A 25,286-nucleotide genomic window follows, 5' to 3' on the forward strand; every position below is an offset into this window, starting at 1 on the left:
CCATCTACTGCCAAAAGGCAAGGGGGCTGGTGCAATGCAGCCCCACGGCTGCCGGCACCCAGATCGCCAATGAAGGCTACCAGTCATGCTGCACCGTCTACCGCCAAAAGGCAGTTAGCTGCTGCTGCTGTGTAGCAATGCAGTCCCACATCTGCCGGCACCTAGATGACATATGGTGACGGTGAGCTGAGCTGAGCAGGCTCCATGCTTGCCGTGGTATGTTGTCTGCACAGGTAACCCAGGTAAAAAGGCGCGAATCTATTGTCTGCCGTTGCTGTGACGGAGGGGGAGGGGCCTGACGACATGTACCCAGAACCCCCCGCGGCACTGTTTTGCATCATCCGGGCATTGGGATCGCAACCCAGAATTCCAATGGGCGGCGGAGACTGCGGGAACTGTGGGATAGCTACCCATAGTGCAATGCGCCGGAAGTCGACGCTAGCCTCGGTACTGTGGACGCGGTCCGCCGAACTAATGCACTTAGAGCATTTTATGTGGGGACACACACAATCGGCTGTATACAACCGATTTCTATAAAACCGGCTTCTATTAATTCGATCTAATTTCGTAGTGTAGACATACCCTAAGTTACACCGACCTAAGTGCCTGTGTGGATAGTGCTATGTTGGCAGGAGAGCTTCTATCGCTGACATGGCTACTGCTGCTTGCGGGGGCTGGAATAATTAAGTTGATGGGAGAGCTCTCTCCGGTCAGCTTAGAGCATCTGCACTAGCAGTGCTACAACAATGCAGTTGCAAGCTCTGTAGTGTAGCCTTAGGCTATTACACTAGCACTTATGTTGCTCAGGGGTGTGAAAAAAACACCCCTCTGAGAGACGTAAGTTACGCTGACAGAGCTTCTCCTGCCAACATAGCTACTGCTGCTCGTTGGATGTGGTTTAATTAAGTGGACAGGAGAACTTTCTCCTGTCAGCATTGAGCGGCTGCATGAGCTATCTTACAGCAGTGCTGCTGTAAGCTCGCTAGTGTAGACATGGCCTTAGTCATGTGCAGGGACCAGGTATAAACACAGTCCTTAGCTTTCAAGCATGAGGGATGAAATCTACGCCCCAATAAAGTCAGTGGGGGTTTTGCCAAGTGTCCCCATCTATTTAAGTACATTTGTATTTATGTATATAAGTATTTTGAGGTTCCATACATACTTGTGCGCAGTCACTTTGAACATTCTGTACTTTGTACTTGTATTTAAGGACATTTTAAAGGTATTTAAAGCATAAGTAACTTTTTTATCTGCAAGTACTTTTTCAAAATAGTTTTTGAAACAATCACATCCCTCTCAACTGTTCCTGATTCTGGTTGGCCTCAGAACCCACAGTCCCAGGTTGGGAGCTACAGGCCATGAGTTCTGGCTTTCTTGGCTTTTTTCTGTTGGCCCTGCTGTTGCACCAGCCAGGGAGAATGGTAGTCCCACCCCTTCATTTCTGATAGATCACTGTAACTGGCAATGGGGAGACTCGCAGCCCAGGCCCAGCCCAGCAGCAGCAGAGACACATTGCATGGTGCAGCCCAGCCATGGTCTTCAGTAGGGCCAGGATTTTACCTGAGGCCCCCATGACTCAATGCCCAACTGTTAATAACTCTGGCTAGCAGAGCACTTCCCACATAACATAAATGTTATGCTGTACCCTGTAAAGTGGCTCATTCCCCCTGTTGTCCAAGAGGCATTGTTTCTCAAGCAGGCACAACAAGCCAGATTTTCAAAGGTTTTTAGATATCTAAAAAGGCAGATAGGCATCTAGTGGGATTTTGCAAAGCATCTAAGCAAGTTAGGTACCTGACTCCCATTGAAAGCAATGGGAATTAGGTGCCTCACCTGCTTAGGCACTTTTGAAAATCCCAGTAGGTGCCTATCTGCCTCTTTAGACACTTAAATATTTTTGAAAATCTGATCCAGTGTCTCTAGGACACTGGGTGGTGGTACGCTGTGCCATCCTCTGCTACAGGCCTTTCAGGCACAGTTTTGCCTAGCTTCGATGAAAAGTGAAACCCTTCAATAGCATTCATTACCAATGACCTATAACTGGCACAGGGACACAAATAATATTAATTAAAATTTAGAGAATTCAAAAAATGATTCAAATGGATTTGTTAAGTTTCTTGTATAATGTTTTGGCCATTGAAAATAGAACAGCAAAGTGTGTACATGATTATTTGAGATGCAAACCTGTAATTTTGGCCATTTTGGCCTGAATGGCAATGAAATTTTGAAGAAATTGGTATTGGATACTTGTGATAAAGTTTTTGAAAGTAATCCCTGTGTGCAGTAACCTCCACACAACCAAAAATAGATATGATGCTGACAATGTGTGTTGTTACTTGAATAACTAGATACAAGTAAGCCATTTCAGTAGATGTTCTTGTGATGTCTGCATGACCTAGCTACTTCTAAAAGGATGAAAACATTTTTGCCACTATCTATGACTTCTGACAGTTTCTACAAAATCATGCAAAGAACTCCTGAGGATCGGAGAGAACTCTCACCCCACTAGCTAGAGTGGAGCTTTGGGGGTGGAGGGCTGGGAGCAATAAATATTCTCCCTGCGGTCAAGGAGGAAGAGTTCTCAACTGGGAGTAGCTGAAGCAGTGTTCACATACCCCCGCTCCTCCTCCCCTCTCCCGCCCTCTCGTATGTGAGAAGCTTTTTCCCTTCTGCAAAATATATATATATTTCTTCTCTTGTTTTATTATGTTATGATGTTGTTCAGACATATTCTACAGTTAGATGTTAGAACTAAGAATACACTTGTTATTTAATTTCCCTAATGACATAGCTGGTTGGGTAATACAGAGCAAAAGCTGGAGGAATGAATGAGTCTAACTTGCCCATGCTCAATATACACTGAAATATTTAGAGGAATCAGAGAGGCGATCCTAAGTCATTAATACTCCAGGGACCAATTCTGTTCCTCTTTAAGTCAATGGGAGTTTTGCCATTAATGACAGTCCTTTATGAAAATTTTATTTAAAAAAAATTATCCACTATATTTCTAGTGGTATCCGCCAATTCCCTTTCTGCAGTTGGTCTCTGTATTAGAAGGAGTTGCCCTTTTTGAACATGTTTCCTAAAAGATTGAATTAGAATAGAAAAAATAGCCAGTTATGAAAATGTAATATATAAAATACTCGTCCCTTTCTCTCCTATCACAGTATGTAAGAAAATACATGAATGTATGTAAGGGACTTTTTACCACCTAAAATGATCAGATATTTCAAAAACCTTTTCATAATTTATAGTAATTCACATCTTTAAAATTCCTGTTTCTGGCCCCAATATATTAAATGAGATTTTCCGTGCACTCTTTTGCTTACAATTGTTTTAACAATACACAAAGCTCTGTGATAAAGAGGCTTATGTTTCTGGAACTTCTCCTTTGGGTATATTTGTATGCTCAATATGTTTTTTGCGGATGCATTTTTAGTGAGAACTTCTCAACAGTGCTGAAAAACAACTTCAGTGTTGTCTTTTCCTTTTAAAACTTGAATAGCAGTGTTTTGATTTGTAATTTTTTAATATACTTTCTCTTAAGTCTAGACCTTATTTAACAGTATATAATATTGTCATCCTCGCCAAAAAATTTAAATTGAAAAAAAGCTCTGAAAATGTAGTTTGTCACTTACTTTTTGTTCACAGAACATTGTGTATTAGATACTACTGAGAAACCTAAAGGATTCAATGCGTAGAAATGCAAAAATATTTTAATTATTAAATAAAGTTGTGAAAAGTAGAACATTGTATAAAAAAAGTTAATCTGTATGTCATACCTGTATGACCATACTTAACCAAGCAAAATAACCAAAGCAGTTGTTTTTACAAAAAAGGCCACATACCACGCCAGTTTTTACAAGCAGTGCATTATACATAATTTGGTTTGCAGTCAGGCAGAATATAATTGTGCTTCATGTATGGTCATCTAATTTTATAAGAGAAAAATTAAAAGAAAATTAACAGGATTCTATCTTCTATAAATTAGTGGTTGTTTCGTTTTAGAGAAAACAGAGTAATCTGCCTTGTGTATGTGCACTATATATGCTGTATATAATAGCTATTGATATTAAGTTTAAAAACAAAAAACTCTTGGTCCTTGACTGTTTATGTATGAATCCTATATTTGTGTACATTAATTTACATAGTGAATTTGCATAGTAAAAGTGGGAAATAATATCCATATGTTCATCTGCATCACCAGACCCGACTGCAGAATAATTTCAACTCCAGAGGAAGGGGTAAAAACCTGGATGTGCACATGTGACTTCAGACTCTTTTGTGTGCTGCCTACTACAACATAGAGGCCTTTTTTAAAGGGCAACCCTTGAATTAACCTGTTCCATCTTCTCTTTCATCCATTCAGAAAAAGAAAAGATCATTCAGGATCAGCAGTTTATCTGGTAAAACAGAGTGGCAGTTTCTTATAGTATCCCTCAGAGGAGCAGGCCAATAGATTATTGAAAATAATTATCTGGAAAATAAAAGGAGTGAGTCTTTTATAATCATTCCCTACTGCCATCATAAAAATGGCCATACTGGGTCAGACCAAACATCCATTTAGCCCAGTATCCTGTCCTCCAACAGTGGCCAAAGCCAGGTGCTTCAGAGGGAATGAACAGAACAGGTAATCATCAAGTGATCCATCCACTATCGCCCATTCTAGCTTCTGGCTAACAGAGGCTAGGGACACCATCCCTGCTCATCTTAGCTAATAGTGATTGATGGATCTATCCTCCATGAATTTATCTAGTTCTTTTTTGAACCCTGTTAATGTGTTGGCCTTCTCAACATCCTCTAGCAAGGAGTTCCACAGGTTGACTGTGCATTGTGTGAAGAAATACTTCCTTTTGTTTGTTTTAAACCTGTTGCCTATTAATTTCATTTGATGAGCCCTAGTTCTTGTGTTATGAGAAGGAGTAAACAATACTTCCTTATGTACTTTCTCCACACCAGTCATGATTTTATAGACCTCTTCCATATCCCCACTTAGTCTCTTTTTCAAGTTGACATGTTATTAATAGTACTTGAAAAAGTCCCTTATTAAATTACATATTTTTGCATGTGTGTGTATGTATATTTAACAGTATAAACTAAACAAATCAAGCAGTCTTTAGGTGATACACTAATATATCAATTGACACCGTTAGGAAAATAATAGTGTATGAACAGTGCTGAGACATCTTTTAACTAGGAGATCAGCTGATCTGTGTATCAGATGGAGAATAAATAATGTCACTTCAGGTAAGAAAATGGGTTTTGCAATGAAAATATATGGTGTTTGTTATTTGATCTTCTGTGGTTTCAGAACAACACTGGAATAGGATCTTATGCATGAAAATGCATATGGTGACAGCTCTCTTGTATTGATAAAATTGTTTTCAAGATGAAGATGTTCCAAACGTGAATCTTCAACCTCCTCCTCATCATCATTACTGTCATCATCAACATTGTCATCATTGACAATAGCTCTACAGATGCGTTCTGGAGGGACTGTTCTGTGAAATCATAAGATACATTTTGGCTTAGTTACTAAAGTGTACTAGTATGCTCCTTCCATACAAGTTGTTCATTTTAGAGATACTGACTAAGAAGGTTTTTCTAAAAAAGGTTTGGATTTGATCAGCATTAAAAATAGATATAAATTACCCCAAAGGTAGTTATTTTATTTTTAGTTCTATACTGTAGTGATAGTCTTTCAGTTCTGTCTGAATTAATAGATATATGCTACTTGAAGGTTCAAGTAGACATAATTGGTATATTTCAAAAATGAGTTTACGTCACAAATGATACTTTGTAACACAGTGTGAATGTTTCTTTTTGCATTGCTACCTCTTAATATAATTACTTACCTTTTATTAAGAAATTCTTGGAATACATTAGTTATTAGATAAATTCTTGTCTTGACAACATGGACAAGATTCTTAGCCCATGAAGCTGCTTTGTGCTGTTCAGGCAATGCAAACTAGCTGAAAAAGTGCCCTAAAGGAGCACTTGAGGATTCCCCTGGCAAAGGTGACAGAAAGTTGGTGTAGCCACTCTGAGATCACCTGCTTCATAGGGAGTGTGACAGGGCTGGAGGAGATGTTTCTGGAAAGTGCTGCACTCTGGTGATCCTTGGTTGCATGAGGAGGAGTCTGCTCCACACAGCATAAATTAGACCAGCCCTTAGACTGCTGCAAGTTATGTCAGTAGCTAGTTTGGGCCTCTGGTCAGCCTTAGGATCAGAAAAGCAGAAAGGTGACTTAGAGACACCTTTCCCCCCCGCTTTCCTCTGCTGTGGCAAGCAGAGCACAGCTGTAGCTGGGGATTTGACCCCAAATCTTTAACAAACTGAGTACTTGGAGAATACTGGTACTTCAGAGTTGTACACTTTTAAAAACAGTATTGGGAGATTTAAACCACACTTCTTTTTTGTATATGGTCTTGGAAAATATTGCAATAGGGAATTCAGGATTCAGTCCCTTCTAACAATATTTAAAATGTATGGTTCATGGAAAATGTAGAGTAGGAAGTTAATATATTTTAAAATATAGTGTAGTATTTATTAAATCCCTTTTTATATTCTCAGTTAACACAGCAGAATTGGTAAATACCGTATTTTGTTGTTGTTCAGCCTCAGAAAGCTTAATGCCTTCATTTCTGTGATTCCAAATGGTACAAACTTTAATTCATTGTGATCCAAAAATAACTCTCTCAAAGACCGATAAGCTCCATAGAATGACACTGGATCTATTCCATCATTGTTAAGTTTGTTAAAAGAAAGGTAGAGGTATTCCAGCCCTGGCTTCATGTGACCAAACACGTATCCGGGTATTCTCTCAATCTGGTTTCCTATAAGTACGAGGTGCAGTAAGGATTTTGGCAGATAGGAGGGAACGTGATATAACTTATTGTAAGAAAGATCAATAGATTCCAAATTCCTGCATTAAAGGAAACAAAAAGGGACATGTAAATGATATAGTATACTATATAGTTTACATTGGACTCCATACAGAATAACATTCAGTTGGTGGCAAGAAGTCCAGCTGCTTAAGTATGGGAAAATATTTTTTCTGTGAGAGAGAGTTTCTGTTAATAGAAAGACATTCATTTTATGGTGTGTGGGCAGAGACATAATTATTTCTGGAAAAAAGATCAGAGTAGCAAAAATGTAAGTCAGAACTTCTCATTCAGGAGCCATTCTTATGCTTTTGTTGTGAGGGGGGGAAATCTGTAGTAATATGAGTACAGAGATAGGAAACCCCAGGGACTAATTTTTGCTTGATAAACATCTCAGATTTGCAATAGACTAGTATGCTATATTAGAAAACACCATTTTTTCTTTACAGTTAACAGCTCTTTTCCCATGGCTCCTATCCAGATGGTTTGCATTTTTTACCACTAATGCTCGTTGGCCAAGGTGGCACTAAAATGGGCCTAATCCAGCAACCTTTACACACGTGAGTAGTCCCATTTGCTTCACTTAATTCAGTGTCCCATTGATACTGACATAAAGTTTGATTTTAAGTTTGTCTTCAGTGGGACTGCTTATATGAATAAGTGCTGCAGGATCAGACCTAGGTACCTGAAGATAAGCATCTTTTCTTCAAAAAGTAATATCACCCAGTTACTGTTTATCTTCCATGTATTGTCATGACCCTGTCTGTTAACTCTTAGTTCTTCTTGTGATTTCTGTTTCTTTTTGAAGGTAAAGTAGGGGTGCTGGTGGACAGCAAATAGCAACCCAGCTTCAGACAGAACTTTATTGTCAGGGATGAGGAGAGGAAAAGTTCTATTTTAATCACCATTTTTAATGTGGATTGACTGATGTGATCAACACCTGTGATTATTTAGCTAATAAGGAATTTGGCTAGGAAGATATGAGATGTACAGTATTTCTTTGTAATATACTGTTTCTTTTTTATTGTTGGTATTCATTTTGGCTCTGAACAAAACATAATCTTTAGCCTTGAGATCAGGGTAGATAAAAAAATGATATTGTATATTTTTATTCACATTAAGTACAGTAATCTATTGAAAATTAAATTTGAAATTGACAGCCTATGTTAATACCAGGGCTGTCAAGCGATTAAAAAAATTAATTGTGATTAATCGCACTGGTAAACAATAATAGAATACCACTTATTTAAATATTTTTGGATGTTTTCTACATTTTCAAATATATTGATTTCAATTACAACACAGAATACAAAGTGTACAGTGCTCACTTTATATTTATTTTTGATTACAAGTATTTGCACTGTAAAAAAACAAAAGAAATAGTATTTTTCAGTTCACCTAATACAAGTACTATAGTGCAATCTCTTTATCATGAAAGTTATACTTACAAATGTAGAATTGTGTACAAAAAAATAATTGAATTCAAAAATAAAACAATGTAAAATTTTAGAGCCTGCACGTCCACTCAGTCCTACTTCAGCCAACTGCTCAGACAAACAAGTTTGGTTACAATTTGCAGCAGATAATGCTGCCCACTTCTTGTTTACAATGTCACCTGAAAGTGAGAACAGGCATTCTCATGACACTGTTGTAGCCGGTGCCACAAGATAGTTATGAGCCAGATGCGCTAAAGATTCATATGTCCCTTCATTCTTCAACCACCATTCCAGAGGACATGCATCCATGTTGATGACAGGTTCTGCTCGATAACGATCCAAAGCAGAGCGAACCAATGCATGTTAATTTTCATCATCTGAGTCAGATGCCACCAGCAGAAGGTTAATTTTCTTTTTTGGTGGTTCCGGTTCTGTAGTTTCCATATCTGAGTGTTGCTCTTTTAAGTCTTTTAAGTCTTCTGAAAGCATGCTCCACACCTTGTCCCCCTCAGATTTTGGATGGCACTTCAGATTCTTAAACCTTGGGTCAAGTGCTGTAGCTATTTTTAGAAATCTCACATTGGTACCTTCTTTGCATTTTGTCAAAGTGTGAAAGTGAAAAGCTGTGAAACTGTTCTTAAAATGAACATGTGCTGGGTCATCATCCGAGATTGCTATGACATGAAATATATGGCAGAATGCAGGTAAAACAGAACAGGAGACATACAATTCTCCCACAAGGAGTTCAGTCACAAATGTAATTAACGCATTTTTTTAACGAGCATCATCAGCATGGAAGCATGTCCTCTGGAATGCTGGCCATAGGAATGGTGACCTTCAGGGCATCCGAATATTTAGCATATCTGACACTAAATACCTTGTAACACCGGCTACAAAAGTGCCATGTGAACGCCTGTTCTCACTTTCAGGTGACATTGTAAACAAGAAGCGGGCAGCATTATCTCCTGCAAATTTTAACTAAACTTGTTTGTCTGAGCAATTTGCTGAAGTAGGATTGAGTGGACTTGTAGGCTCTAAAGTTTTACATTGTTTTATTTTTGAATGCAGTTATTTTTTTGTACATAATTCTACATTTGTAAGTTCAACTTTCATGATAAAGAGATTGCACTACAGTACTTGTATTATGTGAATTGAAAAATACTAATTTTAAATACTATTACTGTAAAAATATTTGTAATAAAAAATATAAAGTGAGCACTGTACACTTGGTATTCTGTGTTGTAACTGAAATCAATATATTTGAAAATGTAGAAAACATCCAAAAATATTTAATACATTTCAATTAGTATTCTATTGTTTAACAGTGCGATTAATGGCAATTAATTTTTTTTTAGTTAATCATGTGAGTTAACTGTGATTAATTGACAGATCTAGTTAATACCTAAACTTACTATTTGCTATTAAATGTTCTATGAAGAAGTGTTCTGTGTGGCTTGAAAACTTGTCTCTCTCACCAACAGAAGTTGGGTCAATAAAAGATATTACCTCACCCACTTTCTCTCTATATACACTATTAAAATAATTTAAATTAAATTTAAAAAATATTGAGCAGTTAAGTTCGCTACCAAGTTTTAAAGAAAGTCAGATCACTGAACTGGTGGAAGTCACTGGCTGAGTACCTGGAACCAGAGTTTGTTGAAGTATTAAACCAGCTTCTGCCAGCAGTAGCCTCTTCCGCAGGTGGGGAGAGAATATTTTCTTCATTTCATTTTCTTCAACTAATTCAGTTCAATGACTAATTCATTGTTAAGAAGCCAATTGGCAGTTAAAAAAGCAGGAAAGATTATTTTCTCTTCCAATCTATGAATAAAAACTAGATGTGAGAGGATGAGAGATCTACTAGTTCTAAAATCTTGAAGGACATGGTGACCAGAAACAATCAGTTCATTTAATTATCTACACATAACATTTGCTTTGTTTAATAAATCAGTTAGTTTTAAATGCTATAAAAAAGTTTTGGTAAATGTTTTTGTCTTATGGATCCTTCACTTTTAAGAAAGTTTTATTTAATTAAGGAAAGTAAAATGCTGTTTTTGCATTTAATTTAATTTTAACTTCTATCCAAACAGAAATTTACACAAATCACAATTTACAAAATTAATCATAGTCTATTAAATAAGAAATGCATTATTTGCTATTTTCTAGCATAATGACAAATATTAAAATTAAGAATCTGAATAAATATAAGGCAATCTATATAAAAGTGTGTAGATATAGTGCATCCTCCTGGTGAGCCACAAAAAAGCACTTAATTTAGTGTAAAGTGTATATTTAGTTGCAAATCAACATACGTTAATTGTTACCAATCAATGAGAACCCATCTTTCTTTTTAAAAAAAACCCTAAAAAGTACAAATGCAAAACATGATTCAAATAAGATTAGTAAAAAACAAGGTGTCCAGAGTGCTGATTTACATCATGATTAAAATTGGTGATTTAAATAGCTTTGATTTATATCAATCCACCCTACTTGAGGTTTAATGAAATGTTAGCTTGGTTTGTGAGTGGAAGTGACCCAGGATATCACAATGTTATTTTAAAAGTGATATTATATATTACTTAGATTGTGATAAATTATAATGTGGATGGAAAGATAATTGAATTTGTTAACATAAGAATGATATTATGGTATCCATGGATTTTTAAAACAGAGCTTCTATGGGGTTTTTTTAAATGAGAGGAGCCTCATTACATGCTACAGATATTACTTTCACAGTAGGGTTTTCTAGTAGTACTGGATAACAAAACAATTAAATCTTAACTTGGTACTTACTCTTGATTAATCCAAGCCAAAGGTGCTATCCTATTTTCTTCTAATTTGTTGTGTTTCAGCACAATGATGTTAATATTCCTGGTATGGTTAAAGCAAATTTCTGAAATTTCTTCTATTTGGTTATTTTCCAGATATAGTTCCTACAAGTACATTTGAAAAAGAAAATTTGAAAAACAATATTTACATTTTTTCCTGTTGTGATTTAAAAAGTTCACTTTTAAGTGTCATTGGCCTCTCATGCTAAACCCACTGTTTTCCAGATATCAAAATAATTGCCTGAACACGTCTGCATAATAAACTCAGTAGTAGTAATTGCGTGACTTGATTTTGGAAAAAACATACAGTATTTCAAAATTTAATATACTTTTCATTTCTGGAAACATAAATTACTTTGAAAGACAGATTAATAGAATAATAATTATTTTTAAAAAGCAACAGAGAGTCCTGTGGCACCTTTAAGACTAACAGATGTATTGGAGCATAAGCTTTCGTGGGTGAATACCCACTTTGTCAGACGCATTTAAATTATTTTTAAAACACCTTTGCTTGCTGTTGCATAATGAGTTTGTGGATGTATTGAATGCTAAGACTGTTGTAATATAATTCATGTTTTCTGGACACAAATTTGCCAAGAGGAATTTAATATAGGAAAGGCATGACAAACTTGCAATAAGAATGAGGTATTAGTTGAGGTATGTGAACAGAGTTGGCCAAAACACAGGATTTCCAGTGCCCAGAGATTTAGATGGATGCCATTTGTGGTGGAGTTTGTATAATATAAGTAAATAAGTAAATTTCTGGCAATAATGACTTTGCAACCAATGACAATATGTCTTGAAACAAATTATTAAGCTGTAAAAATATCATCTGTGCTTTACAGAGGTAGTGGAGTACATACAAAGAAGAAAAGGAATACATCTGGAAAAATAAAGATTTTTGGTCTTTTACCTCAATAGATGTGGGAAGACCTTGTGGGACAGTTCTAAATTTATTTCTTCCAAGGCGCAAATAAGACAGGCTTTTCAAAGGACGGAAAGCTAAAGGACTGACATTTGCTTCACTAAGTTTATTGCCTTCTAATTCTAGGGTCACCAAGTTCTTTAATTCTGTAGAAAATAAAATAATTGGTGATAAATTTTAATAAAGTAATATAGAATCTTGTACCATATTAAAACATGAGCTATGTTGTAACAATTTTTAACATTACTTAAGTCCATTCAAAAAAATGGGGAAATATATTTGCCTGAATGGGTCTTAGCACAGAAAACAATTTTATACTCCCATTCATAGATTGTAAATTATTTTTATTTTCAATCATTTGAAAAAATTTCAGCCAATTACTGTACCATGTTCAAAAACTATACTGTAAATATAGTTAAATTATGAAAAATGCAACTGAAATGTATTGATAATACACAATTTGTTTACAGCCCATTATATAACTTCTTTATTGTCCTCCAGGAGAGCCATGCAATTTCCAGCATAGGATTATTGTTATTTTAATATTGTACTTTCAGAATGGGAAAATAAGGCAGGTGCAGGGAGCTAATGGTAGCACAAGCTCCTTAGTAATTCAAGACCTCAGGAGGGTGCATGGAGCAATATATTGGTGCTGACCTTCTGCACAGATGCCCAAAGATCTGTAGGATTCTCCCACAGCTCTCCAGTCATTCATTTGTTTAGTGGTCATGTTACTTGCACCCTTTGTAGGTTCACAGGTCCTTCCCCCACCTCAGTGTACAACTATGTGTTGAGAACTCTGCATGGAGTATCCTGTATCCCCCTTCCTAGGGAGTGGGTATTGTAGACCTTGATCTTCCAGATATATTTCAGAAGAACTAAATGTTGGCTACTATATGTAAACAAAAAATTATCATTTCATGACAAAAAGTTCTTCATTCTCAATTACAAAATATTAAAGTTCATAAACAAAAATGTTGAATAATTTCATCTAAGCTTTCTTCTGCTTTCTTGATGCACAGAGATCAAAACCTGTTCCCTGTCCCATGAGTATAAAAATATCCATACTGGTTCCACTGTACGTAATGCAGCAACACTGGGATGTAGGTGTACATACTCCCTGTGCAGTGCACAATCCAGTTTCCCTAGGAACTTGAGCATTAGCACAGACTTTGCTGTGAAAAACACTGACATTCCTCAGAATTACAAGATAATTCAGATTTTAAAAACTCAAGTTTCATGCAGGTCTTCTGGGTTTTGTTGCCGTACAGACATCTGGAAAAACACATCTATTTATCGATCTAATGATTAAGTTTCTGTTATTTAACACAATGTCTCTGCCTCCTATAGAAATAAAAGATCCTAGAATCTTGCTGTAGTATGCTGCCTTGATTGGCAATGACTAACAAAAATACATTTAGATCCTGACTGGCAAAGATGGGTGCATGTGCTTAACTTTACTCATGAATGTAAAGTTCAACATGTGTATAAGTCTTTGCAGGATCAGTCTGTTACTCATATTTAACTTTCATTTTTTCCATCTACAATGGCAGATGAAAATTGGTCTCAAATTCTCCAGATTTTGCTTAATATGCAAGGTCTCAAAATTCTATTCTGCATTTTGAGTTTCAAATCTAATTTCATTGATTCAATATTCACTTCTTAAATACCTTGTAAACTGTCTTCATCAATAGCATGGAGATGGTTTTCATTTATTTTAAGTTCTTCTAAAGCTGACGGTAATTCAGGAGGAATATGTACTAGTGCGTTTCCATCCATATACAAACGTTTTAACTTTTTCAGGATCTTAATTGGGGGGGGGAAAGCAGAATTCAGTTAACAAAATGTAAAATTATATTGTCAAATAACCTAAAATTGTAATTGCCATTTTACTAACCATGTTAATTTTGTTGCTGATGCTGCTGTTGGTTGTGTAAGGTAAGTTTCATAAAAAGCAGCAGGTTGATAAAATGGAGACTTGAGTCTGATATACACAGAACAGGTAAAGACTGAGTAGCAGTAGCGCCTCAACGCTGTTGTGGAATATCCAGTGTTTTGGTAAGAAAGGAGTTCTTTCTCTAAGTACTTGAACCATTGGCCTTTCTGTATAATCTACTAACAAGGGTGTCAGTTGTGAGGGTATGTTTTGTGATATGAACATCTGTCACCCAAGAATTGGACTTAGTTCATCAACCTCTTTCACATGGGCCAGCCAGCCTCCATCCCAGCCATACTGGACCCCAGTCCTGTTACTAATCCTTGACTCATCCAATCACCTCACTTATCTAACCTTTTCATAATATTTAGGAATTCTTAGATACTTATAAGCCTTTATAGTATTTTCATATTATGTACTTAATCTACAGTAGTCAATATTTTTCAGTAAATCGCCTCTAGGGCTACTGGTCCACTACAGTTCAGTAGACTTTTTGGCTTAGGAGTAGAGGCACGTGGCCTTTTTGCAGGTTGAGAGTTAAAATGATGTATAAGTTGTAAAGCGTCAGTGTTCTATGAAGAAGAGCTCTGTGTGTAAGCTCAAAAGCTTCTCTTTCACCAACAGAAGTTGGTTCAATACCAGATATTACCTCATCCACATTGTCTCTCATACTGTGTGTGTCAATCAGATAAACTATATGTACAGCCAAGGATTACATAAGCATGATCGGAAAGTCCTTGATACCATTATGTATGGTAGCGCTTACCCTGGCTGACATTAAACATTGTCTCATCAGTTATCCTGTGGAGCTAAGGGGCAAAAGTCTCCTGCAGGCAAAAGAGTAAATATGGTAGTAAACATTTCAATAGCTGAGGGAAATTTTCCACTGACAGGACATTGAAGGGGGTACAATTTTAAATGAGCCTTTTTTGGCTATGACTTATGTTCCTTTTATTCTTTAGTGTGTTTTTTAGATTTTTGTATGTTTTATAAAATACAAGTACAAATAAAAATACTTTATAATAAAATGTGATCTTTTAAAAAAAATCTCATAGAATAAAAAGGGGGGAAATGTAATTCTGACCTATTTTATTTCACCTAACAGTTGAAATTTGTAGAATTTGTGAGAGCAATTGTGAGAGGTCTAAGGACACTGTTCAGTAGGGCATTTAATCCAATGGGACTATATACTGTATGTACTTAAGTGCTTTGCTGGATCGAGGCCAAAATCAGGGTCCAAACGCTTTTTGCGACTACAGCTTATTATCAGAAGATTTTTATTATGGACAATCAATGCAGTACTAATAAATAATTCTGATATGTGGATATTGCTAATTAAATAAGTAACATAGATATTCAATCTTTTGCAAAGTTAGTCTTGGAAGACTTCAAACGCTCATTCTCCATGTAAATTATAAAGAAAATTCTACTTAGTGGCAGTTCTGCTTGTGTGTCATATGTTCTGTATTTATCTTCCCTGATATTTTGTTACCTAGGTAGTTTGTATGAAAACAGGATCCTGTTTTTAATAGTTAGCGTATTCCTCATAGTTTATTTCCCAATTTGTTCAGAGGATTAATGTTTTTGCAAACAAAAATTTAGGTTTACGCTTTGGTTTTTATTCAGTTAAACTAAGCAAAATCATGTTCTCAAATTCATTTGTACTAAGGGGACAATGGCACTAATGTCTTTTGTTAGATTACCATAGATGTAAAATTACTATCATTATGAAACCATCTTTAGGAGCACAAAAGCATTAGTGTTGGAGAGCTAATGTAATAAGAGAAATCATAAATTAATTTACTGTAGATGGGCCTGAACTTCTGAGGGCATTGATAGTGGAATATAAAGCCTTTAATCTCTAGGTTATTGGCTAGAAATCCAGCTCAGATTGGTATTTAGCATTTATTGGCTGTGAGCTGGCCTGTGTGAAATTAGCTGATGGTCACCATCCAAGTCTTAACTCAGGTGTCCTTGTAGAGCTTGATCCTGTGACATGCTGAGCATTCTAGCCCTGATCTAGCAAAACACTTAAGTATGTGCCTTAATTAAGCATATAAGTAGTCCCTTTGAAGCAATGTCATTGATCATGTGCCGAAAGTTAAACACATACTTAAGTACTTCGCTAGATTGGAAATAGAGCGCTCAACACCTTTCAAGATGAAGACCATAAAGAAAAACACCGCACTATCTGATGCCAGTTCAGGCACCCTTGTTAGCAGGCTAATGGCTGATCAAGTTCTAAAGAAAGAACATTAGAGGTGGTCATTCCAAGTTAGACAATGAGGCACACTGGTGGGGCAACTTCTGTGTTTTTAGACGTATAAAGAACTTCACTGTGCAGGGCTGTCAAGCCAGTGTACCCTTCAAAAGCTTCCCTTTCTATACTACTTTTCTTTAAAAGAGAGTCCAACTACTATGAGGTTTCTAAAAATGATATAAGAAGCACTTTATGATAATGGAAAAACTATTTTTAAAAATCTCAAAACTGAAGCTGGTAAAATACCAGCAAAATATTAATATAATTGTTATTCAGTAAATAACTTTTTCAGTGAATAGTATTCGATCAACTATATAACTGGCTGAAAACTGCAAAAATGGTTTGTTGAAAATGGCAAAATTTGATTAATCATATATTCATTACATAGGGGTAGATCCCTAGCTAGTGCAAATTGTCATAGCTCCATTGACTCCAGTGAAGCTACAACCATTTACATCAGCTGATGATTTACCCAATAGTATTCTGCCAGATCTACTTCAAGCACAAATCAGTGACAGAGATGTTAGAAAGAGTATGCATGCTTACTTTGAACGCTTGTGGACCTATGCCTGGAGAAGTAATATTATTTTTACTTAGATCAAGCCTTTCCAAATTAGAAATCCCATTGAATGCTTCATCTGGAATGGAAGTGATGGTATTCCCTAGGACAGATAGTTAAAAATATATATATCTTAGTAATGTGTTGCATTTTATATGGTCTGAGTCAGGTAACTAGGTAATGTACAAGTACAAATGTATTTATGGAAATAAAGTCAACTGTATGTCTGTGTGTCTCAACACTAGTAGCATCTAAATTTTGAAAAGCAAGTTAGATTGTAGCAACATGGCACTAATGTCTTTTATTAGATTACCATAGATCTAAAATTACTATAATTACGAAACCATCTTTAGGAGCAGAAAAGCATTAGTGTTGGAGAGCTAATGTAATAAGAGAAATCATAAATTAATGTACAGTACATGGGCCTGAACTTCTGAGGGCATTGATAGTGGAATATAAAACCTTTTAATTTCTAGGTTGTTGCTTGTTTCTCAGGCTTACTTTGTTGCCTAATTTTTCAGGCTTAGTTGTAAAATGCCTTTAAATCTCTTTCTGTGATAAGAAACTAGTAGTATAAAGCATTTCACATTATAATATGCTAACATTAAAATTGTGGGTTTTGGGGAGGGCTAAATTTTAATTGATGAAGAAAATAATATAAAGCAAACTTATTTTCTTACCTTCAAGCTCTAAGCTTGTTAGCTCTGGATCAGTAATTGGTGGTATTTGTGTAAGTTTGGCATTAATGCAGCTTACTGTGGTGTCAGAAATGGAACATCCAGTTGGCAAAGGAGGAATTTCTGCAGGAGGAACAGGAATTGGGAATCGAGGGGGCATTCTGAAAACATCACCTCGTAAAATATGTTCATCCTCTTCCTCTTCCCCTTCTTCCTCTTCGCTTTTTTGTTGTTTTCTTTCTTGCTCTGGATGTTTGTTTTCCTTTCTTTTTTCTTCTTCTTCCTTTTCAATTTGTAGCTCTTCCTCTTCATATGCTCTTCTTTTTTCTTCCTCTCTCCTGCTTATTTCCTCCTCTACTTTCTGATGGGCTTCATAGTCATGAATTTTTTTCTCCTCCTGACTTTTCTTTTCTTTTCTCTTCCTGTTCTCTTCATCCTTTTTGTGAATTTCCTTTTCTCTCCCTTCAAGTTCTTCCTTCTCTCGTCTGAGTAACTCATCCATTTCAGCCTGGGTATGCAGTGATTTCAATAGCATTGGGTCACTAGGGTCACTGGGCTCTGGAGAAGCACCAGAAATTTCAGGTGTGTCATCCAGTGAAATATTTTGTACTGAAAATGAGCGTGTCCATGGTAGTGAAAGTGAGGGGGGGGAAATAAAATGGCAGTATAAGAGGAAATGAGAATGAAGTTAGTGTTAGTAACTATTATGCCCCCCCAAACATTATAAATATTCTAATTATAGAAGAAATAAATTCACACTGAGAATGTGATTTTAAGGAATGAAAAATGTATTTGTTATTTATAATCCTAATTATAATATATTATAAATTTGTTACACTAAAATGTTGAATGTTTGTTTTGTGGTTCTTGATGAATCCTTACTGTAAAAATGATTCAAATGTCAGTGTATAATACCTTTATGAGGGGATAATAATATTACAATCATTATGCAAATTCAGCATCTGATGAATTTTACTGAACAGAGCTGGTTAGTGGAGAATCCAGATTTTGAGTGAGTATGACAATAAATGGTTAAGCCTTTACAGCAGCTACAACATAGAATAATTATCTGTATTCTTTTTTGTAAAGGTGTTAATATGATAAATAGGAATGCATCAAAGCAGTCCCAAAAGAATTTGAATATAGGCTTGATTTGGTAGTACATTTTTGAACTGTTGCATTTGTTAATGTTATGTGCCTGGCCCAAGGTCCCAAATAGAAAAAAGTGTGCCTGGAGATGGGAGGAGGGTTTGCAGTAGCACTAGGTTCCCAGAACCCTTTTCCCTCACTGGGGGAGCAGCAGCTAGCTGGTACAGCTCTGGTTAAAGCTGTCTGGAGAGGGGAGGTTGGCTGGAGAGATACTGGTAGGGCCGGCTCCCGGCACCAGCTGAGCAAGCTGGTGCTTGGGGCGGCAGATTGTTTGAGGCGGCATTCTGCCCAATCCTAGGATGGCACGGCCGCTTTTTTTTTTTTTTTGTGTTCCACTCTGGCCGCCCTGTAGGGGTCGGAGGACCGGAGCGCCCTGCAGGGCAGTCCTCTTCCTTCCCTCCCCACCGACCGGAGCGGAGCCCTCGCGGCAGGCAGCGGGAGGCGGCGCAGCGGGAGGGGCCGTGTGGCAGCACCCCTGCTGTAGCCCTGGCCGCCCTCTTCTCTATCTCTCCCGCCCGCTCCCTCCCCCTCCCAGCCGGTTCCCCTGCACCCGCACTCCGGCCACGCCACAGGTGGGTTTTTTTTGCTTTGCCGTTCTGGCTGCCCTGGTTTTTGTTTTTTGTTTTTTTTTCGCTTGGGGCAGCCAAAAAGCCAGCGCCTGCCCTGGATACCGGTATGTTGATTCATCTGTTCTCCCAGATCCCTGTGAAGTTCAAAGCCATAGTGGAAAGATTGCAGTGCAATTTGTGCATGTACATATGCATGTGCACATGCAAACCATGCTAATTTGAATAAATCAAGTATAATTGTTGCTCTTTACATCAATCTTGCTACTAGCTTTACAATCAACTTTCCACCCATGCTCAACCCAGCAGAGATATAGAAAGAAAAAATTGCACTACTACTGTCACCGTAAGTACAAAAGTTATATGGTGTGCATTCTTGTGGGATAAATAATACTTTTATCTATGCAAATGTCACCAATCCAGTTTCCCTCCTTTCTTTTCATCGCCTGAAACCACAGGGCTGGAGGGTGTTCTTGCTGATATTCTGCCATGTTAACTGCTTCCTCTCACTTGGTCAACATGAGCCAGTACAAGTTTTTATACGCTCACCACCCCTTGTATTTGTTTATGAGTTCCATCTGCCAAAAGGAGGGCGGACTAAACTACATTCATAACTTTTTCTGATTCTTTATTTTAAAATAGAAATTCTAGTGAGAATTTGAAATTAGTGTTACTCAAAAACAATAGTTTTAAAAATTGTATACCCGGTTTAAGAGAAAATATTTACTGAACATTGGAAACTTGTTTTACTAAAACACATTAACTGGTATTTAGAACATCTTTATCGCTTTGTTACTTTAAAGTCTGATAAGAAATATTGGTACTTGTTTCCTGAATGCACAACTAGACTCTCCACTATGAAGTTTAAGTGCAAAAGAGATGCTAGGGTCTGATCCTTCTAGGTGGGGACCTTCAGTTGTCATTGGCTTCACTGGAAACAATGCAGCATTCTAACAATAGAAAAGATGCTTTTCTATAGTGAAAAGTTTTGTGGGGGGGGGTTTTCAGTGTGGAGTGATGGATAACTTGGACATTTGGTCACACTTTCTATTAGGGTTAATTTTATAGGTAATATATCCAGGGTTAATAAATGATTAACGGAGGTTTTCATAAATGGTTGATCAGTTGTCATAGATGTTAGTGTCAAACAGGTTAATAGACTGCTTGTAACTACCACTTTTTATTGCTTTCTTCTGATGTTCTTATAACGATCTATAACACATACTACTCATGTGTCTAATGTGCTTTTATATCATGTAGAAATCATTTATTAACACTTTATAAATGGAACCTTATTTCTTTTTGGTATGTACTGTAAAGGAGTAAAGTTTATGCTTTTATTTCATTAGCTGAAAAAGCATAGGGATGATAGTGAGGGGAGGAGAAAATAGAACGGGGAAAAAAATCAATAGAAAATATGGGGCCCTGATCCTTTTCCCATTGGAGACAGAGCGTATTTCCATTTGGGAGCAACATACCTTTTGAATTGTATTATGAAATAATTTTTGTTGATTCTGTAAAGAAAAATTGATCTGTACAGCTGCTGTTATTACATAATTTTGAACTTTTCTACTTTCTGCATTTTAAAAAATTGTTTGTTTCAAAGATTCCAAGGCCAGAAGGGACCATTTTGTTCATCTATTCTGACCTCCTGTTAACACAGGCCATAGAATTTCCTCCAAATAATTTCTATAATATATATTTTAGAAAAACAGTTAAATATGTATAATAAAATTGCATAAATCATTACTTGTATTTTATAGGTTATATCACTTACCCTTTGCCTTTATTTAATGTTTTGTTTGAGGTAGTTTTAAAATATTAAAAATAACAAATAGAAAATTAAATGATGGATAAGAAGATAGTATGGTGTACTGTACCAATATCAGAGCAAACTGGGCAGCACTCTCCTTCAGGTATCACAGTTTTGTGACATGTCAGAGAAAGGCACGTAGTTTCATCACAAATCACTTTTCCTTTTGAACAAAGACAAGTAATGCAAGGTTTGGGGGACCACACAGCTTTGTCGTACATAATCATCCCGTTAGCTGTACAGTGCCCTTTCTTTCCTAATAAAAGAAAAAGAATTAGGTCAAAAGCAAGAGATGAATTAAATAATAATTCTTTGATAGCTTAAACTGAAATACACATTATACAGTTTCATTGTTTAGATCTTTGATATACTTGATGTTAATAGTAAAGTGGTTGGGGAAGCCAGAGAATATGGCTAATGCTAAAGGCAAATATTTCAATTTACTGGATCTTCAGTAGATGCTTTTCAGCTAATTAATGTTTCTGGTGTTAAATGCTTTTATTGCTCTTAACCTGGAAATGAATTAATGATTTCTCTGCAGAATGTATTTATGTAGGAGAGTCTTAGTTTGGTGCTTGAGTACAGTATGAAAGAAGAATTCTTAAATATGTGTATTATTCTTTTCTGTAAAAATTACACCAGACATTTTTAATATAATGGAGATATTTCAAACATGTAGGTAAAATACTTTAGCTTACAATTTCACTCTGGATATCTGAGTCCTCAATAGTTGATAATGAACTGAAGAGAACATAAAACATTTCTTTTTAGTATGTATTTATAAAGCACCCATCACCATATTCTCTAGGAAGCAAGGGCATCAGAGTGACATTCACAAACCTCATCACTTCCAAACCAAGAGACTCCACTGCACATGCATCTATCTCCCTGTGGGGAAAGGATGAGAGAACAAACAACATGAAACAGATGTGTAGTCATGTTGCTTAATCCATGAGTGGAAAGCGTTCAGTTTCTAAGGTGATGAGCACAGTATAAGAACCTGAACAGAACAGGGCCAAATCCTTGCCCATTGAAGTGAAAAGAATGCCCATTGACAACATCAGAATCAGGATTTAGCCTTAAGTGAGTTTAGTGTTTATTAAAACATGCCAGATCGACAGTTGTAAATAAAAATCCTTTTTCTAAAAAATGGTTTAAACATGGGCAGAATCTATATCAGCTACTCTCACATTGCCCTGCCACTGTGCCTCAGTCCTGACCTGGTAGGGTCATTAAGGTGGGAGATGGGATGGTATAGTTAATTATACATGTCCTTTTCGATCTTTGTCCTCTCTGCTCTGCCTACAGAGGGGACAATTAGCATCAATTCTGATGGTGGCTTTTATGATATGGACATCTGATGGGAACTGGTTATAGTTTCTATTCTTAATCCCTTCCATGTCTGAGAGTCTTCATGGAGAGATGTTCCCTGTCTGTGGCAACAGAAGGCTGATCAGAACTTTGCTCTGAACCAGAGCTTCAGATCATCCCTCAGGAAGAATTTTCCAGAATTCTCTGCCTCCAGTAGATAGCCAATTCGTCAGGTTTTAAGCCAGCCAGACATTTTTTTCTATGGTTTTGTCCCCGGCCAGTACTGAGACAGAACTGGCTATCCTTTTATCTGGTATCACAGATGGGAAACACTATTTTCAAGAGCATGCTGCTCCAGACCTGCTGGTGTGACCTCATATGCACCAGCTGAGGTCATGCTAGTGGGTGTGGAGTGACAGGCTCTTCAAAATCATGTCCTCGATCCAATGTGCCTCATATGCATTGTGCATTTTGCAAGGTCACATTGGTCAAGGTGGGCCCACACTGTTCCCAGAAATACTGGAAGGTCAGGTATTCTAGGGATGTGGCAGTGGCCACCCTAGCCTCCAAGCAGCATATGTAGCACACTGAAGGCCTTCCTTTGCAGCAGAATTTTCACACGATTTTTAAGATTTTTAACTAAATGTATCTGTTTCTTCAGTGGCTTTGAGGTTGTTTTCCTCAAAACAGTTAAAATGAAAAAAAATATTTTGGGTTTCTGAGGGTTTGAAAGACAGTACTCTCCTTCTCAGAAATGTCAGACAGAGACAGCAGGCCAAAGTGTGGGCAAGGTCCACCCCGGGATGGTTGAGCAAAGCGCATGAAAGTTCCTTTTGTTGAGAACAGGCCAGAATCAGTTTCATGGAAGTTTTTTTCATACCAAACATGGGACCCCTATTCCCACAGTTTGCAAAGCAAGCAGGAAAGTTTCACTGGAGACTCCTCAATCTCGGGGAAAGGCAAAGGTCCCCACCCCCTTAGCAACCAGCAGGAAGAAATTCATACTCCTAGTCTGCAGGTAGGCAAAGTCTGTGCTAAGATGTTTGAGAAAGCTGCAAAGTTATCCCCTCTTCCCACAAGTTGTTTTATCTGCACAGCTTCCTCTGCCATGAAAAGTGAAAACTTTCTGATTCCAATGAGCCATTTGTCTCCAGTGGCTCTGGCTCACTACTTTATTTTCTGTGGTCAGTCCCCACACAATCCAGACCAAGCAGCGGAGCAGTTTAGGTTGAATTGATTCACATCCTCCTCCCTGAGAGATGGACCTATTTCTACTTCCCATCCAGCCTCCATAGTCCCACAGGAGTCATAAAGTGGCTACCCTTTTCCTTATGGAAGCACGCAGGAGTCATGCCTACAGACTCCTTCCTTCCTTTCAGTTTCCCTGGTAATGTAGTCTCCCCCTCACAGATCCCTTCCCGCCTTTCTCTCAGGAGTTTGGTCCAGGGGACTGGTGAAGGATATTGCTCACAATCAGCAATAAAAGAGAAAGCAAAAAGTCTTAAAACCTTTTATAAGCGGTTTTAAGATCCTCTAAACAGAAAGAGAAGTCTTTAAAGCTGAGATTTTGAGATACCTCATACAGTTCACCAGACTTTGAAGAATTACATATAAATGGGGGTTTAACTTCATAGGTGCTTATACTTTTAGAAAATACAACAGTAAAAATACACAAACTCAAAGACCCTAACCTTGCAAAATTGTCTGACTGCTGTGTAAATCTTCCTCATTTGGTTTATGAGTATGTGAAGAAGGTGGAGTAGGAATTCCCTTAAAGTCCTATCTTGTATCTAAGGGCTATAAGGTCTTCATTTTTCTGACTAAGGTTAAGCCTTCTATGGCCTCCTTGTTAAAGGGCACAGTCATACCAGTTGAGGTAGTATTTCTGCCAAACCGATAAACAGGAGAATAAGATAATCACTCAGCCTGAACTTGGATACCGCAGCCTCAACCCTCAGAGCATTGGCTGCAGTCTTTTATTGTAGAAATCTATGCTCAACTGTGAGCTGGTGCCCAAAAACAAAACACACACAATAAAATTCTTCATCCAGGCTAAAGCTGTTCTTGTTTTTTGGGTTTCCCAAGTCTGGAGAAATTACCCCTCCTATGAGGGCATGCTTCAGGGTAGGCCTTTATCTGGGAGTGAAGCACATCAGAAAATGGGTGCTTCAGATAATCAGGGAAGGATATTCAATGAAACTCATTGTCCCAGGGACAAGTTTGTTATCCCAAATTAAATTAAAATAAATCAACACTATCAACAAGACTCTTCACAGCATCAGAAGATGAAAGGTGCAGTAGTCCATCTCCTACATACTGGAACTACGGAACCAGTTCCATGGAGAGACTGATATTCTGGAAAGGGTACAGTATTGTTTGTGGTACAAAGAGAAACAATCGCATGCAGCCCATTCTAGATTTCAGGTCTCTCAACAAGTCTATAAGGAGATTGGTATTCCAGACGGAAACACTGAAATTTACCATTACCTTATTATCTTCCCAAAACTTCAAAATATTAAAATAAACCTTCTGGAGATATGATCAGGGAGACTCACCCAGAGGCATTAGAGTTTTTTCTGTGACAAGAAGCATTTTCTATACAGAGTACTCCTTTTTTGACTCATAACTTCTACATAGATATTCACAAATGCCTTACCACTTGTATCTTCAAGTGAAAGGGATATATGCCCACCAATGTCTGATAACTTTTCATCATGTTAGACAGGGCCCAGCAGCCATTGCAAAAACCTTGAGAAACATGGCTTTGAACAAACAAGTGGAAGCACCCATTACAATCCACAGAGAAGTCTACCATTTAAGTTATCATCCAAAGCCATCTTTATTTCAGAAGTGAGACAGAAGAAGATAGGGGGTGATTCGCCAAATATTTATCCTAAGATCAACTTTCTGAACTAGTTTTTCTCCTGTGTGACTACCTGGC

General features: G+C 37.2%; 2 protein-coding genes across 4 annotated transcripts in view; one reads left to right on the forward strand and one right to left on the reverse strand.

Moving 5' to 3' along the window:
- Positions 1–25,286, forward strand: part of CENPP (centromere protein P) — a 353,315-nt gene that overhangs the window by 234,275 nt on the left and 93,754 nt on the right. The window lies entirely within an intron of this gene.
- Positions 4,923–25,286, reverse strand: part of ECM2 (extracellular matrix protein 2) — a 38,464-nt gene continuing 18,100 nt past the window's right edge. Inside the window, exons 3-10 of the mRNA XM_026656692.2 lie at positions 21,102–21,290; positions 17,510–18,115; positions 16,817–16,932; positions 13,745–13,880; positions 12,063–12,220; positions 11,115–11,254; positions 6,600–6,926; positions 4,923–5,501 (exon numbers count right to left, since the gene is read on the reverse strand). Coding sequence (XP_026512477.1) covers positions 5,288–5,501; positions 6,600–6,926; positions 11,115–11,254; positions 12,063–12,220; positions 13,745–13,880; positions 16,817–16,932; positions 17,510–18,115; positions 21,102–21,290 — 1,886 coding nt within the window. The 3' untranslated portion in view covers positions 4,923–5,287. The remainder of the gene's footprint in view (positions 5,502–6,599; positions 6,927–11,114; positions 11,255–12,062; positions 12,221–13,744; positions 13,881–16,816; positions 16,933–17,509; positions 18,116–21,101; positions 21,291–25,286) is intronic.

Source organism: Terrapene carolina, unplaced genomic scaffold (assembly GCF_002925995.2).
Source record: "Terrapene carolina triunguis isolate 2854851 unplaced genomic scaffold, T_m_triunguis-2.0 Scaffold232, whole genome shotgun sequence".
Lineage (NCBI taxonomy): Eukaryota > Metazoa > Chordata > Testudines > Emydidae > Terrapene > Terrapene triunguis.